The sequence below is a fragment of the Pygocentrus nattereri genome, chromosome 10 (assembly GCF_015220715.1).
Source record: "Pygocentrus nattereri isolate fPygNat1 chromosome 10, fPygNat1.pri, whole genome shotgun sequence".
Classification (NCBI taxonomy): Eukaryota; Metazoa; Chordata; class Actinopteri; order Characiformes; family Serrasalmidae; genus Pygocentrus; species Pygocentrus nattereri.
This window is the reverse complement of record NC_051220.1, coordinates 27619483-27636117: the sequence shown is the minus strand read 5'-3', so window position 1 is coordinate 27636117 and position 16635 is coordinate 27619483. Positions and strand designations below refer to the sequence as shown.

The following is a 16635-nucleotide window of genomic DNA, read 5'->3' as shown; positions in this document are numbered from 1 at the left end:
AGTGGAGACTCAGCATCTTGTTAAAACTGACAGACGGATGGATGATGATGATGCAAAATACATGAAGATACTGCAAGACAACCTGCTTCAGTGTGCTAAAAACTAAAGCTTGAGCGAAACATTTTCCAGCAGGACAGTGATCTCAAGCACAAGACCAAAGTGACACAGAAGTACAACAACAAAAAGGTTAATGTTCTACAATGGCCAGATCTAAATCCAATTGAAATTCTGTGTCTCTATTTGAAAACTGCAGTCCACAAGATTCATTCAACCAACCTGCACAACCTGGAGCAAATTTGTCTGGAAGAATGGGTGAAAATCATTCCCAAACAGTGTGCAAAGCTGGCAGTAACTTAACTAAGGAGACTTAAAGCTGTTACTACAGAAAAAGTGATTCTACCAGGCGTTAGTCTGAAGGGGTGAATACTTAGGCAAACTTTTTTGGGCATAATGCATTTTGACTTTAAATATAGAATATTGGTTTGCAATAAAAACTACTGGCTGGAACAATGGGCCTTTTTCACCAATCGTTCTTTCTTCTACAAACTTTCTTCTTAAAACCCACTTATGCAGATTTCACAAAGATTCTGACATTCACCAGTGTTTTCTTTTTTGGAAGAACAGAACCTGTGCTCACTCAAGGAAACCCACGCAGACACGGGGAGAACATGCAAACTCCACACAGAGAGGACCCTGGCCGCCCGGCCGGGGAATCGAACCCAGGCCCTCCTCGCTGTGAGGCGACAGCGCTACCCACCACGCCACCGTGCCGCCACATGATATAGTTATAAGAACATATTATACAAGTTCACTTTCACATATATTTTAATGATAACAGTACAAAATATATGTAATGTAATTTTTGACCTTATTAACTTATTAATTTAAAAAAGATATATATGTGCTGATTCTGACATTGATGCCTGCAACACATTCTAATTGTTGGAATGTTGCGAATATACTTCTTAAACAGGAGATTTTGGCATTCTAGTGTATAAAAGGAGCATCTAGGAAATGCTTAGTCCTTTAATAACAGGGATGGGTTGAAGCTCACCACTTTCTCAAGAAGTGCGTCAGCAAATAATCCAACAGTTTCAAAGCAATGTTCCTCAAGGATTCTGCAATGATACCACAAAGATTTGAGGTATTTCACCCTCTACAGTGCATAATATCATCAAAAGATTCAGGGAATCCAGATAACTCCCTGTGCGTAAGGAGCAATCCTGAAAACCACAACTGAATGCTTGTGACCTTCAATCCCTCAGACGTCACTGCATTAAAACTAGCATGCTTCTGTGATGGATATTACTACATGGGCTTGGGAACACTTTGACAAACAGATGTCAAAAAACACTGTTTGACGCTACATCCACACATCTAAGTTCAGACTGTATTATGCACAGTGGAAGCCACACGTCAGCAATGTCCAGAAACACTGTGGAGTTCTTTTAGCACCATCTCCTCTTAAATGGATTAATGCACATTGCAAACATGTGCTGTTGTCTAACGAGTCAACCTTCAGGCTGTTTATGGGAATTATGGACGTTGTGTCCTCTGCCAAAAGAAGAAAAGGAGTATCAAAATGGGAAGCAGCATAAATTTCAAATCCCAGCGTCTTTCACAACATGGGATAGCAACCTTGGCATGTGTGCCTTTGCATGGTTTACTTTCACATCTGTGAAGGTATTATTTATACTGAAGGATGCATACACATTTTGCTGCAGCATATGCTGCCTTCTAGATCACGTCTTTTTCAGAGATTTCCAAGCTCATTTTAACATAACCTTGCCAAACCACAGCCCACATGTGTTACAACAACGTGGCTGTTTAATCAGACAGTAATTAGGACCTGTTTACTACTGTAAATATGTTTTGCACTATAAAGTCCAAAATTCAACCACAAAAGCCCAGTGCTGTAGAGCAGCTATCCAACTGGATCAGTTGGTGTCTTCAGTCCCCAAATGATTATGTAGTGTTGTTAAAAGGAAAAGTGAGGTAACAGTGGTAAACATGCTCCTGTCATAATTATTCTACACTGTGTGCACAATTATTAGGCAAGTGACTATTTTGACCATATAACTCCAAGCTGGATAAACTTGAATGTTTAATGGATTTAAGCATAGCAGGTGATGTGTATCTGTGTAATGAGGGAGGGTGTGGCCTAAGGAGGTCAACACCCTATATCAAAGTGTGCATAATTATTAGGCAGCTTTTTTCTTTAGGCAAAATGGGCCAAAAAAGAGATTGAACTTTCTCTGAAAAGTTAAAAATTACCAAAAGTCTCTCAGAGGGATGCAGAACTCTTGAAATTGCTAAGATATTGGGGCGTGATCACAGAACCATCAAACGTTTTGTTGCAAATAGTCAACAGGGTCGCAAGAAACGTGCTGAGAAAAAAAGATGCAAAATAACTGCCAAGGATTTGAGAAGAATCAAGCGTGAAGCTACCAGGAACCCATTATCTTCCAGTTCTGACATATTCCAGAACTGCAACCTAGCTGGAGTATCAAGAAGTACAAGATGTTCAGTGCTCAGAGACATGGCCAAGGTAAGGAAGGCTGAAACCCGACCACCACTGAATAAGACACACAATTAGAAAGTAGAACCATCATTAATACTAATGGTTCTAATGGTCTGGTGATCACATGTCCCTCATCCTTTTTATTTTTGCTCTTAAATGTATAGTTACCTCAGTGCTGTATGTTTACCATTGTAACACAAATGGTGTAATCCTAGCAGTTATAAACTTGAAATTAACCACTTTATGACATAACGTGTCACAATGCACATTATGCCCTCTGGGCCCTCACCACCTCCAGATCTATGACTGGAGTATAGATGTCTGATTGTGCGTTATGTGTATCTGCCGCTAGAATTCTAGGTCACATTATAGATGCATTTGTTCTCTAGATTCATTGCATGTATGGACGTGGATGCTAAAAGTGATGCGATTCTTGGTCATAACATTAATGATAGGTTGGGTTGCACCCTGTTTCTGAGGATTTTGGAGGATTAGATGGTCTGCATTGAATTAGTAAGATTAGTGACCCGTGCGTAGGTATAGTATTGTTCTCTTCTGCTCATATGGCCTTTGTAAAGGCCCAGCACACTTCTACTGTGTCGATATCACTTATTGTAGTCTTCTCAGCAGATGCACTCAATACCTAGTGACCATGTGGCTAACACAGAGTATGGCTAGTTGAGTACAGGTTAAGTATGATGAGTAATAATTATACCTGATTTACCAGATATGGGATCAGGCTTGATCCATGGCCCATGTGTAAAACATAAGGTCCACAGGCCAGATCAGACCCGCCACAATCCTGTTAGCTCATGTGCTCATCTCCCCAGCATGCACTGCAGTGTAATGTGTGCTCTGACTCTCCTACCCCAACAACAGTCTATAGGACACACACACACACACACACACACACACACACACACACACACACACACACACACACACACACACACACACACACACACACACACACACACACATTTTCAAAGTCGCTTCTCCCTCAGGGTCGCGGGGGTGTGCTGGAGCCTATCCCAGCTGTCATCGGGGTATATAGGACAATTCTACACAATTCTACACCAGTCATATAAGCAAAATGCAGTTCATCTGCAGTTCAGCCAATATAATCAGTTACTGTCAGCTCAGCAGCTCAGCAACTGAGCCCAAGTATTAATGAACTCGCACAAAAAAAGGATGCCAGGTGTCTAAATCAAGCAGACAGGTAGGTTTAAAAGAATGAGCTCCTGGGGACTCTTATATTTTGAATATTTCAGTTGTGCATGTAATATTTTAAGGTCTACTACAAGTGCTTATATTTTACTGTTAAAGTTGCATTTTTGAGTTTGACACCCTAGATCTGTGGAAAGGTTTAAATAAGCCATTTCTAAGTGCTAGAGGTGTGGTAGTATCTAGTCGTTGCTTAAGCATGCCATCTAGTGGTCATCTGTAGTTTATAGCACTACAGCTAAGTTTTTAACTTGCAGTTCAGCAAAAATTTAAGTCTTCACAATTACAATGATCTTACACAAAAATAGGTAAACAACTAAGTAAATTCTGGACAAGATAGTCATGGGTGATATATGCTGTGGATAGCTAAGGCAGGTTTGACCACAGTCAAAGCTGTCAGCTCATCTGTGAGACTGCAAGACTGTCAATGACAGACGGTCAATTAACTTTATTATAAAACATATCAAGATGGAAAATACTTGAGTGATTGTACTTTATTACTTTCACTCAAAAAGCATTCAGGGCTGAAAGGCTCCTTCAGCATGAACAGGGGAGCTAGCCTGCTGATAGGTGAATATATGTGAATATGTTGATTTTTGTGACAAAAAATACATTCAAAACTAGCTGTTTTCATAGCTTGCTTTTCATATTTGGACTGTGGACTGGGCTCAGAGCTAGTTTTTGAACAATAATTACTTCATCAAACTTCTACTTAAACAAATGAAAACTCCCAACCAAATGTATAACAGTGTGAAATGAAACTACCCATAACTATAGCAATTCTTCTTTGTATCACCACCAAGAAAGAAAACTTAATTTTATTTGTTTAACATTTATAAACCTGATTATGTTTAGATGTAGGTATTTTTAGTCTCAAGTGTAATACACTGAAATGTATTTTTGGCTCTGTTCTCCCTCTTTAGCTTAAGTAATATTTAACACTTTCTCTGAAGTCTAGTTTCTCTACACTTTTTCAATTCCAAGAGAAAACAGAAAGGGTTGGGGTCTTCAGGTCCTGGTCGACTGACGTGTTAAACTCTTAGGAATAAAGGTTCTGTGCAGGTATGTTTCATCAAAGTACCAACAATGTAATTGTACCCTCAAAGATACAACAGTGGATTTAATGTCCAATTGTTTTTCCTAGTGGAAAAATACATAGTTCTATCTTTTTATGACCTGATATTTTAAAGCAGAACAATGCAATAAAAAGCCTGGAGACAAGACGGGGTGTGTCGAGTCAGTACAACTTAGAAAACATCATTTTAATACATCATGGTACAATTATGTTCCCTGACTTAAGGTACTGAGGTATAACTTTGAGGGTACCACCCCAGTGACAGGAGGGGTACTGCCCTGTGACAGTTTCGTACTTTTTTCCTGAGAGTGTAGAGCAGGAAAATCAGTAAATTGTGCTGGACACTGACCCTCAGGCCCTCAGCGCTGCTTTGGAGGTTTCACAGTGAAACATTACTGGCAATTCCTGACTTGCTCACTAGATGTCAATCTTGCCACACTGTGGATTTGCGACTTGACGATGTAAGCGTCCTCTAGGTGGAATGAGTGTCTAAATTCACACAATTCGTGTGTCTTGGCACCTCAACAATTTAAAAAAATCTTTTTTTGCATCAGTGATTTTGCGCTCTTCTGACAGCCTTGATAATCCTGAATTCAGACTGTAGTATGCTCAGCAGTGCTTAATCCACTGTTGATCTAACGTCATGCAGCTCTAAGGAGGTTTTAGATTTATATGAATGGATAAGAGTGTAGAACATAGCTTGTCATAACATTTTAAAAGACTGTTCACTTTCCTTTCGGCATACATAGTTTATTCTTATTTAGCATTACTGATATTTGACGATGTAGTTATTGTACTATGGAAGGGCAGACTGTTCAGGTGACACTGGTTGACTATGATAAATGTTGGCATTTTGTTTAATGTTGACATTTGAAACACAAATAAGTGTTACACTTCTCTGTAATGCTAAGCCAGATGGATTTAGTCCCAGTTTCTTCATTTTATAAATAATAATATTAATAATAACAGTCTTTTTATAGTTTTTATAGCACTTTTCATGTCAGTGGCAGCTCAAAGGGCACAGACAGGTGATAAAATTAAACAGTAATACAAGAAATTATAAGTATTAATTTAGAATCATATTGACAGATCAAATTAAAAGATGTTTATGTATCAGCCTGGGCATATATATATGTATAACCAATTTGTTATTGGCTAACCATGCCTGTACCAATGCCTGTACTTTTTTTTTAAACGTAAACATGTGCCCTGCACTATGTAAAAACAGTGGCCTAAAATGCACAGCCTTCCACAGAATTTCTGTTTTTATCCTCAACATCGTTGGATTTGACAAATTCTCATATTTTCAAAAGGAGAATTGTGATTAGTGTAAAGTTACAGTAGACACAAATATGAAGATATAGTAATTATAAGATAGGAGGTGTCTATGTATAAGAGCATGTGCTCCTCTCTCATGCATACTTTAGGTGCTGTATACCTGTAAATGAGTACAGATCTAATGAGCTGCTATCTAAATGCACACGATGATTCCCAATAAGGACAGTATGGGGAGATGGACAGCTCATGGTCATTAGGGAGGTTTCAGGTCTAGGCTTTTTTCCCTGCCTCCCTCTCTTGTGATCTATCATTCATGGCCTTCATTTAAAATTGCGTGAAATATTTAAAGTTGGCTGGAGTTTTTCACTGGGCTTTGGCTGTGACCTCCCCTCAGTGCCTATGGTCAGAAGGGAGGAAGGGAGGGAGTTGAAGAGACCTCAGTGAAAGAGGGAGGAAGGGGGAAAGGACTGATGGAAGGAGAGAGAGATTGAGAAAGAGAGAGTGAGAAGAGGAGAAACAGTGACAGAGTTTGATGTTTAAAGCTGTCCAACAGTAGCAATGTTGTCCAGGCACCCAGCTGTTGCTGAAATCAATCATCCAACAGCAACACTGCAAATGATCTGCGAGTATTAGTCTCTCAGAGTAGCCTGTCAGCACATCGGTGAAAAAGTTCTAAAATAAAACACTGTTAAAATGAGTGATTTTTTTCCCCGTTTATTCAGCTTTGCCGTTGGAGTTACAGCGAGATCAGTATGGCAGATGACACGGATAGCACAGTCTAGATTACCCGCTAATAGAAAAACCCTATGAGGACATTGCGAGGTATGATAGAGCATCAAATATACCCGTGAGCTCCTGTTCAATGAAAAAAAGAAATGCACTCAACTACCACGAAACATCATGTCTGACAGAGAGGGCCAGGCAAATGAGTGCGCTGGATTGCCACAGACCCAAATAGGAGAGGAAGCAGTCAGGTGTGTGGAAGCACTTGGACTGCATGCTGTGTGTGTGTGTGTGTGCGTGGAGAATGAACGCGTCAGGATGAGAGAGAGAGAGAGAGAGAGAGAGAGAGAGACTTTTGGTCTCATCAGTTCCCTTCAGTCATAAAACCAACTATGACACCAACAAAGAACATATTGACTGCCTATCTGAAAGTAAGTCAAGAAAAAAAAAACACGGGAAATAAAGACGATTAGAAATAAAGAAAGTCACTGATGTGTGGCATTCACTTAGGATGAACTGAATGGAAAAAAAATGATGCCAGATAGTAACAAATCCAAGAGAAGTTTATTATGAATATGGCACCTGTAAGATGATAAAAAACCGTGTTACATAAAGACAACCATGTATGACATGTTTGCTTAAACTGATGAAAACCTACAAAAGTATAAAATAACCCTGTTGTAAAATGAAGTATGTACATTTCAGAATTGCAGCATTATTCATGGTAAATGAAAAAAAAAAGATGTTTCTCAAAAAATAAGCCAGGCACTCAGTTAGCTTCAGTTAGTTATGTTTCCTTTTTTTGGAAAAAAACAAAACAAAAAACAAACATAAAATAAAAATGTACCATAGTTTTCTCTTTTTAATATTTTAATTTGTTTGTATTTAGAATTTATAACACTGTTAACATTGATACTAAGAGAATCCCTTTCTCCCGTATTCATCTACTTGGCACCAAGTTCCTCATAAAAGAATCTGTATAATTGTACAAGAAATAGTTAAAAACACAGACACAGTTTTCACAGGTAATGAAGTGATTTTTCATATTGTAATTTTTAAACACTATTTATCTGACAGCAGCTGAGATTAGTTTTAGATTAAATCACCAGCAATCATTTTGACACAACACAGAAACATTGAGACAGCTCGCCCGGCTGTTCAGTTTGTAACATATGGGTGTATTTCCTGGTCCACAGTGTCTGTTTTTGAGCTGCCCCCGCCCCAACACGGCTTTGCGCTGCAATGTAGAAAACGCTAAACTCTAGTTTCCCGCTGACCTCCAGTGGTGACACCAAGCTCTCCTGCAACTGCTCCAACAGCAAGCCCCGCTACCGTTTTTAAAAACATTGATATCATGACCTGGGTTAGAGTAACAACACATCTGCACAGAAACCACAGACACGAGTTTCCTGATGTACGGGAGTAGCCCGATTCAGTAAAAAGACAAAAGGCTCCCCCTTTCCTTTGCTGGACAGACTAAAAAACACTGAACGCTGACAAAGCTGCTGGACCGAAGAAAATCAAGTAAACCAAACAATCAACTTAGTAAACATGCAGTTCCAAAACACCTATAAAAATAGATTTTATAGTGCGAAATTCTTTTCTTTTCATCTCTTTAGAAATCTTTAAAATTGTTTATTGTCCTGAAATACTACCATGATCTTTTTTTATTGTCCTGTGAGTTGCAGGGTCCTTGAAGTCAACAGGTTTGGTGGAAACCAATGAAATACACCCAATGCACACGAGAAGCACAAGGGACTCTGGGAGTGTTTCACAACTTGGGCCTTTGAGGTTCCAGTTTAGACGTTAGGTCTAAATGCTACTTCAGTTTTTATCCTCATCAGTTTGGAGCTGGAAACTGCAATCCCAGAATTCCTCAGTGGCAAAAAATGGCTCCTTAAACCTTTGAGCTAGTTAAGAGTCTTTTATCTCTGAGAGAAAGAGAGAGGTCTGTAGACTACACGACAGCAAAGCAATAGCAGGAACAGAAAAGTAATACAGACAAAAGGAAGCAGCAAAAAGGTGACACTACATTGGAAGGCCACCACACAAAATCCACTAACCTCCACTGGTTCACTAAGACTGTAGGGGGGGAGGAGAGGGAGAACTAGCGTTCCCCCGTCCAAGCCCACACTAGCACAGAGAGGACAAAGGACGAAACAGCTACATCAGCTCGGCATATACTGCATATAGTAACACACACTGAAATTGCTATGGAGACTGACAGCCAATGACACTTACACATTGTACACGTTTACGGTTATCACGCTTGGTAATAGATGACTTGATGGACGGCTGCCAAAGGATGAAGTGACAGTTTCTTCCTTTTTATTACTTTTCTTTCTTTTTTTTTTCAAGCGACAATTCACAGTGTTTTAACACCAAACTGTGACAATTTTTTTGGCAACAGTGGAAAAAAATTAGGAATGTGATTTCTCAAAACACATTTTTGATTGAAAATGCATGTCCATATTACAATCTCCTTGATATGTGGTTTCCAGAGTTCATGAAGGATGTAGGGACACTGGATTTGGGAGACTGATAGGAAAAGGTACTAGGCTTCCAATGTTAAGAGGGAGAAAGAAAGAAAAAAAAACTCTGACGGAAGAGTTAGAGTTTCACATTCATCTTCAAGTTTACAACGCAAAAATTAGCCTCAGTTACACTGAGAGAAGTGATTCACTTAAAAAGTACAAACAGAATCAACCTGCTCCAAATCTCTTTCCTGACTCAATTAGATTGAGTCACTGCCAGACCATTCTCCGCTCTCTGGGGGGTGAACGCAAGAAAAATAAACTCGTCTGTTAGAGGTTCAACTTTTCAGTAGAAAATCTCTCAAGCCTTCATTCATGCTGAGCTCTGGAACAGTACCTACATCAGCCAGCTGAGTGAGGGTTAGTTGATGTTAGCACCATGGAACTGCAAAAAGAAGATGAAGAAACTGGAGGAATCTCACACTGACCTGTTCCAAAGTCCTGGGAGTTTATAGTAACATTCTGTTCACAGGTCAATACCCGGCTAAAATTGCTTTTTTTTAAATGCATGATTTGTAAGTTAAATCTGAGCTATAAAAAACGAAGAAAAGCATTATTTCTAAAATACTATTCCCTCGTTAAGAAAGAACCCTAAAACCCTTTCAACTACATCAAACAGGGTAACATCCTTTTGTCTGCGCCAACCTTGATCACATCAAGATATTGATAAAAACAAGAAGTTTCTTTTCATGTCAATCTCCTTTTTGAATTGCCTTTAAATATCCAAGACATCCTGGTAAGGATGTAACATAAGGAAGTCAAAAGTATGCCTTGTTTCACCACAGAGAAACCACACAGCACAGGATGGCGAGTTCTCTGTGGCTCAAAGGAGCTCTCCAAAATAGAGACGAGTCTGTTTAGTTTGTTTAGAGAAGATGTCATTGACAACTAGGGAAAAGAGAGAGAAAGAGGAAGAAGAGGACGCAGAAGAAAAAGAAAGACAGAGAGAAGACAGAAGAAAAAAACATTTGTTTCAATTACACAAGCGCGATTGCTTGAAATTCAAAGTGCTAGAACATTTCATTTTTTCCCCCCAACTTGAAACACAGTCTTATGCCTCTAAAAGAGTCCTTTTAAACACAGTTGAACACAGTAATATGGTCTTGGAGTTTTGCATTCAGTCCTCTTTGCGCTCCAGAGTCTGCGTGGTGTGGATGCCATTGCTGTATACAGGGAAGGGCAGAGTGGAGAAGAGTCCCTCGGCTGTGGTGAAGACATTGGCGGCGGGCATCTGTGTGAGTCCGGCCCCGCTAACTGAACCTCCGAACGGTCCGGACATGTTGAGCCGGTGCACATGGTGGTACAGCATCTCCATGGGCGTCTTGGGGTCGATGCCGAAGCCGGGCCCGTTGATGTCCACGAAGTTGACGGCTGCGGCGGCGTGGGCATTGGGCAGCAGGTTACCCTGCATGGCCAGTGTAACATCAGCTGGTGCGTAGCGGATGGTGCCAGTGGTGTAGACACGTGGGGCAGCTGCTGTGCTGGTGGCCGTGACCCGGTGCACCAGAGGAAGCACCATGTTCCCTGCCTGCTGCAGCCGCTGTAGGGCCTCCAGGTCACTGCTGTAGAGTAAGGAACCCTGTGAGGTGGGCGTGCCCTGCTGCTTGTCCCGTGGTGAGGCTGAGAGAGGGGGAGAGAGGGGGTCAGTGGTTGCAGAGTTGGAAGGGGGTGGAGCCAGGCTTGCAGAAGCTGAGCTGGAAGCTGAATTGGGGGCACTGTTGCTGTTGTTGTTGCTGCTACTGTTACTGTTATTGGTGAAGTTAGGCTTCCGGCTGCCTGCTCCACCCTCAGTGCCGGGTGGTGTGAGGACTGAGTCTGGGATGGCCACCTGAAGGCCGGTGTGTTGGGGGGAAGGGAAGGTTTCATGGGTGGCCGGGGGCTTGGTCATGCTGTACGGTGACTCATTGCGGGAAATCTCGCGGTTGGGTGGGTAGTTCCAGATGCTGCTGTCGTTATCAAAGTTGATGGGTTCAGCCATCTCCGTCTTGATCTTGAGCACAGAAGCAGTGGCGGGGGAGGGTGGTGGAAGCAAGGGGGGCTGCTCACCCAAAGCAGGGTCTAGGCTACCGGGGCTCGGTGTGGCAGCAGCTGGGGGTGAAAGCCGCAGCCGCTGGCGACTGCCCTCCCACTTTTGCTGCTTTTTCCTCCTCTTCTTCCTTCTCTGGTGTTTGCTCACTGCTGGGCCACTCAGCTCCCCACCACTGTTGCAATCTTTCATGCCAGTCTCATCTTCATCCTCCTCTTCCTCATCATCATCCTCTTCCTCTTCAGAGGAGGACGAGAGAGAGTCCCGGAGCTCTGCCCCATCTCCATCACCGTATCGCTCCACTTTGATGCGCAGGCCACCTAGTTGGGCCAGCCGCCCATCTTTGCGCTCAGGCTCGCAGTCTGATGGCTCCAGGCTGTCCTCGCTGTCCTGGCTCTCGGGGTTACTGGAACTGTCACCCTCTTCCTGCCGCCTCATCTCCTGTTCTGACGGCCGACCTGCGTGCTTCTTGCTGTCCGACTCTGGGTCCTCACTGTGCTCTGAAGACTGATTTCCCTTCCCATCTGTCTTGGAGTTCTCATTGTCTTCTGGGAGGAAAGAAGAGAGGAAGTGGGGTGTTCATCACAATCATAGAAGAGGATCACTAGAGAATTAACTGTCTTGTAAAGTAGTTTTCTGTCTGTCTTAAAGTCACAGTAAAGTAACAACCTAGTTTTTAAACATAAATATTGTGTACTTATGACATTCTACAATTTATGGTTATCATAATATAAAAACTGAAATGCAGTTATGCAGTTGAATATTTAATGACATAACGAGTTATACTATGAATTATGTCTACTCAGTTTGCCCTTGCTACACCTGTTGAGAGAGGACACTCTGCTGCCCTGTGCTTTGTTTTAATGTCAAGAAATGGCAAAACTGCAGAAAATCAAATGTATATTGCAAAATCTGATTATGCAGTTGTATACATCTGTTGTGCAAACTGCCTGGTTTTGTTTTAGGTCACATTCCTTGATTCCTATGTTATAGAATCTACAGAAATATACTGTAGTTTATCCATCCATCCATCCATTTTCTAAGCCGCATCTCCATCAGGGTCGCGGGGGGGTGCTGGAGCCTATCCCAGCAGTCTTCGGGCGGAAGGCAGGATACACTCTGGATGGGTCGCCAGTCCATCGCAGGGCAGACAGACAGACACAGACAGTCACCCACACACTCACACCTAGGGGCAATTTAGCATGTCCAATTGGCCTGACTGCATGTCTTTGGACTGTGGGAGGAAACCGGAGAACCCGGAGGAAACCCACGCAGACACGGGGAGAACATGCAAACTCCACACAGAGAGGACCCTGGTCGCCCGGCCGGGGAATCGAACCCAGGCCCTCCTCGCTGTGAGGCGACAGCGCTACCCACCACGCCACCGTGCCGCCCCTACTGTAGTTTATGAATAAGTAAATTATTATCCAGCAGCTGAGTTCTTGAAAACATGAGAACCTTCATCACGGTTACATGTATATTAATTATTCCCCAAAAGAGTATTTTTAATGCATCAAGTGCTCAGCCTTATCAGTGTTTTGGTCACATGAGGAAGAAGAGAAAGATGTTGGGAGAAATAGACTGAGTCAGTGAACAAGAGAGACAGAAATAGAGAGGAAGTAGAACAGAAAGGAAGGGAGGGAGGAAGGGAGAGCACAATGTAGTCCAGCTGCAGCTGGCATGGCCTGTAACCTTTGTGCTCAAGGCTGGCAAAGGGCTGACCATGCAGAGGTTTCAGGGGATAGTGCCCTGGCAGCCTCCCCAGTCTGTCAATCAGTCTCATCATCTCACTGCCCCAGACCATCTCTGGTATCACACTCAATCTTCTGCTGCGATGCATAATTAATATCTCCAAGTGACTGCCCAGGCCTAATTGTCTATTTTAACCAGGTTTAGCAGGATTTTGTGTTTTCAGTGCAGCAGAGAGGATTGTGGGAAATGTGTGAACATGTAAGTGTGTAAACTGTGGCCCACACTGGCTCTTCAAGCTTTTATCTGAGACTAGATGTACTTTAAACTCAAGTTGTATTTGAGTTTTTATACTCTGTATTTAATTATATTAAGGCATAGTTGGTCAATCAGCTTCAGCTGCGTGGATACAAGCACCTGTGCACTCGTCCCTTATTTATGTATCAGTTATTACTATTATCAGTGATATTTTCTATTTTTATGGTTATTACTAATATTACTTACATTTAGTGAAATTGCTGATATTGATAATGCCTTTGATTTAGCCAAAAAATTTTCAGGTTGTTTAAATATTATTCTTAAATTTCCATATGTGAAGATGAGTAATTTCCAAAATACTATCCAAAACAGTATCTGACATGCTATCAGCAAAATTTGGAAAGGCTAATTTTTAATTAAAATTTGAAGGTACCCAACTCTATTGCATGTTGTAAGATTTGTATGTATTTGTATGATTTGGACAAGTACAGCATACTAGAAACAACGGTACTGTACCAGAGTTCTCCTTAGAGTCGGACTCTGAGTCAGACGTTTCTGAGGACTCGGAGGCTTTCTCTGGCAGGTTTGGAAGCTGTGCGATGTCCATGGGCGTGTCTTTGTATTCTGGATTACTGACCACACAAAAAAAAGACAGAAATAGATGAGATGGGTAAGTCATTCACAAGGCTAAAAGAAAGCTGTTTCCAGCAGCCTGTTGAAAGGAACATGAAATAGCCTCCACTACACTCACTGCTTCTGAACATCTCAAACATCCTGATTGATCCAGTGCTCCCCAAAGCCCACACCTCTCTAATGATCTCAGGCTAAGGCTCTGCTCGGGCCCGCAGAGGGAGAGGAAATTAAACGGAGGCTTACAGAGATCTATCTATTTGGCTGTTTCAGTCTCGCAGTCACAAATGAGAAATCCTCTACCTTTCTGATGGGCATTGACAAATAAGTGTCAAAGCGATTTGGGATTATGCTTAACTGAAAGAGCCCTGTTTACCTAAGCACATAGTTGACCCAGATGATGTTCTTCTCGTTGGCATTCTTGGCATTAATGGCGATGGTGGCACTGGACTGGATCCAGATATAGCCTCCATTCTTCTGGATCCAGCGGTAGTATTTGGTCACACACTGGCCCTTGTTCATCACTACAATGAGATGAGAAGTAAGAAATAAATGCATTAGTACTTGACTGCAGAAACAATGCCTCTTTAACATGTTCAACATTTACAGGTGGTGACTTCATATGTACAACTGATTATACTCTGGTTGGCTTTAAAATAACACATAACATTATCTTATTTCAGAGCATCAGGCTTGGCTCTGTTGCTTCTGTCCTTTGCACATAAAGAGCAGTGGATAAGACTGCAGTACCCATTTTAGCCCAGCAGAGTGCGCTGTGGCCGCTTGTAGTGTCTCCTTTGTTATGCCCTTGTCTGAAGCTGTTCAAGTAAAGACGCTGGGGCAGTCGGCTGCAATAAATTTGGCCAAATTAAGCACTAAATGATTATCTCAACCAATATGTACTTGCATTAATCATTTCTCTGTGAAGCCAAAATGTTGAGAATCTGAGCAAAGTCGTAAATTTATATTCTTAGTTTAATTGCAGCCACAAATAGTGCTTTCATAAAAAAAGAGTTCCTTGAGGAGAATGATTTATACAAAAAGAAGACCAGTAATTAAAACTATTAGGGACTAATAACATTGTTTAATAAGCCATCCCGAGGCGATAATAATTGACTTTAGCTCATTGACTGCTTTCTGTGCCAGTAAATGTAAAACTAACAAATAACTGCAGAAAATTGAGACAAAATATGTTGTTTTTCTGACTTGTTTGCTGCACCCGGTGGGCATACCCTTGCTCTAACCTTCACCATTTCCACACTTTGGTATGGTGGTATGGAATACTGAAAGCCTGTGGAGCAATCTCAGAGGAGATAAACTCAACCTTGTTGTCCATTTTAGGCAACAAAATCTCCATCACATGTGAAAAGTAGTTAAAAGTTTAATTAGAGAGATTAACTTTATGTTCCAAGAAGCTTCTTATTAAAGTTAAAACATTTGTGCAAAAAAAAAAAAAAAAAGAAGCAAAAAACCAACTAGGATCTAGGAAGGAATCTGTTCTGATATTGAAAGTCTTATTGGAGCTACTTTGTAAGGTACAGTTGTAAAATAGCAAGATACTGATGCACCAATACCGTGTCAAAAACCTGACCAGCCCCTGCTCCATTTAAAACGGATTCTGTACAGATTCCAGGCCCATTCTCTGCTTGTTTAAAACCTAATGAGCTGGGCTCATCTGCATTGCCATCAATACACTGCACCCCTGGCTCTGCCTGGCGCCACTGTTGTGCAGGTGAGCCTTATTTTTTAACCCCTTTCACTTACACTGCCATTAAATCAATCAGGACCTGCTTGCGCTATTGATTTAGTGGTAATGAAGCTGCCCCTTTGCGTGCTTTCTCTCTCTCCCTCTCTCTTTTTCCGTGCTGGAGTCGTCAGCAGCCTTTGGGGGCATTAAAAGGAATACGGCATCTTTAATCTGGCTGCTCTCTCCTGAAGCCTCGGGCTAGCCTGCAGGACGAGCTCTCTCCCCCTCTCCATCTCTCTCTCTCCGCCAGGCCTCTGTCCTTCAGTTCCGTTTAATCACTTGGATCCCTTCCATAATAGCAGCTACCTTTCAGATACCCTTTACCCAATGTGTCCCCCACTTGCAGCAGGAGAGGTAGGGGGAGTCACCGTCATATAAAAGTAAGTAATTTACACCCGTGAAATTGCTTTATGGAAAAGTCCTTGCAGTCCATTGGGGTATTATCGTAAAGACAAGCCTTTTATGAATGAGAGAGAAGGCATAGGGAAAAGATTCTTGGCTGTAAGCAGATCTCCTTTTACTGGACTGGGCTGGGCAGAGGGGCGGACAGCGCTGTAATGTTTTGTATTGTTTAGTGTTGTGCTGTAAAAGGCCCTTGGGGTGACCTCACCTCTAGAGACATGACTATATAAGAACGTGTTTTCAAAGCAGAAATGGCCAGTGACCATGTGATCATTAGGGCTGGGCATTGTTGAAAATTTGACCAGTATTGACATTTTGACTTTGATACCAAAACAGTGCGTGTATACACACACACACACTACAGTCTCTAAAGTTTCTCTAAAATTGTGATGAACAGAAAAGCAAATCAGAATACATGTCAAACTTTGAGGCGAATGGGCTACAACAGCAGAAGACAACATCGGGTTCCACTTCTTCCAGCCAAGAACAGAAAGCTGAGGCTGCAGTGGACAGGCTGGTGGAATATGC

At 41.8% G+C, this 16635-nt stretch overlaps 1 protein-coding gene across 4 annotated transcripts in view; it reads right to left on the bottom strand.

Annotated features, from left to right (window-relative positions):
• Positions 1-7363: 7363 nt before the first annotated feature.
• The window catches only part of LOC108428651 (neuronal PAS domain-containing protein 3), a 282989-nt gene continuing 273717 nt past the window's right edge, over positions 7364-16635 (bottom strand). For 3 of the 4 annotated variants that reach the window (XM_017699797.2, XM_037542027.1, XM_017699799.2), the window contains 3 exons: positions 14335-14482; positions 13845-13960; positions 7364-11929 (listed from right to left, as the gene is read on the bottom strand). In XM_017699797.2, coding sequence (XP_017555286.1) covers positions 10473-11929; positions 13845-13960; positions 14335-14482 — 1721 coding nt within the window. In that variant the 3' untranslated portion in view covers positions 7364-10472. The remainder of the gene's footprint in view (positions 11930-13844; positions 13961-14334; positions 14483-16635) is intronic. The other variant, XM_017699798.2, reaches the window with a different exon arrangement.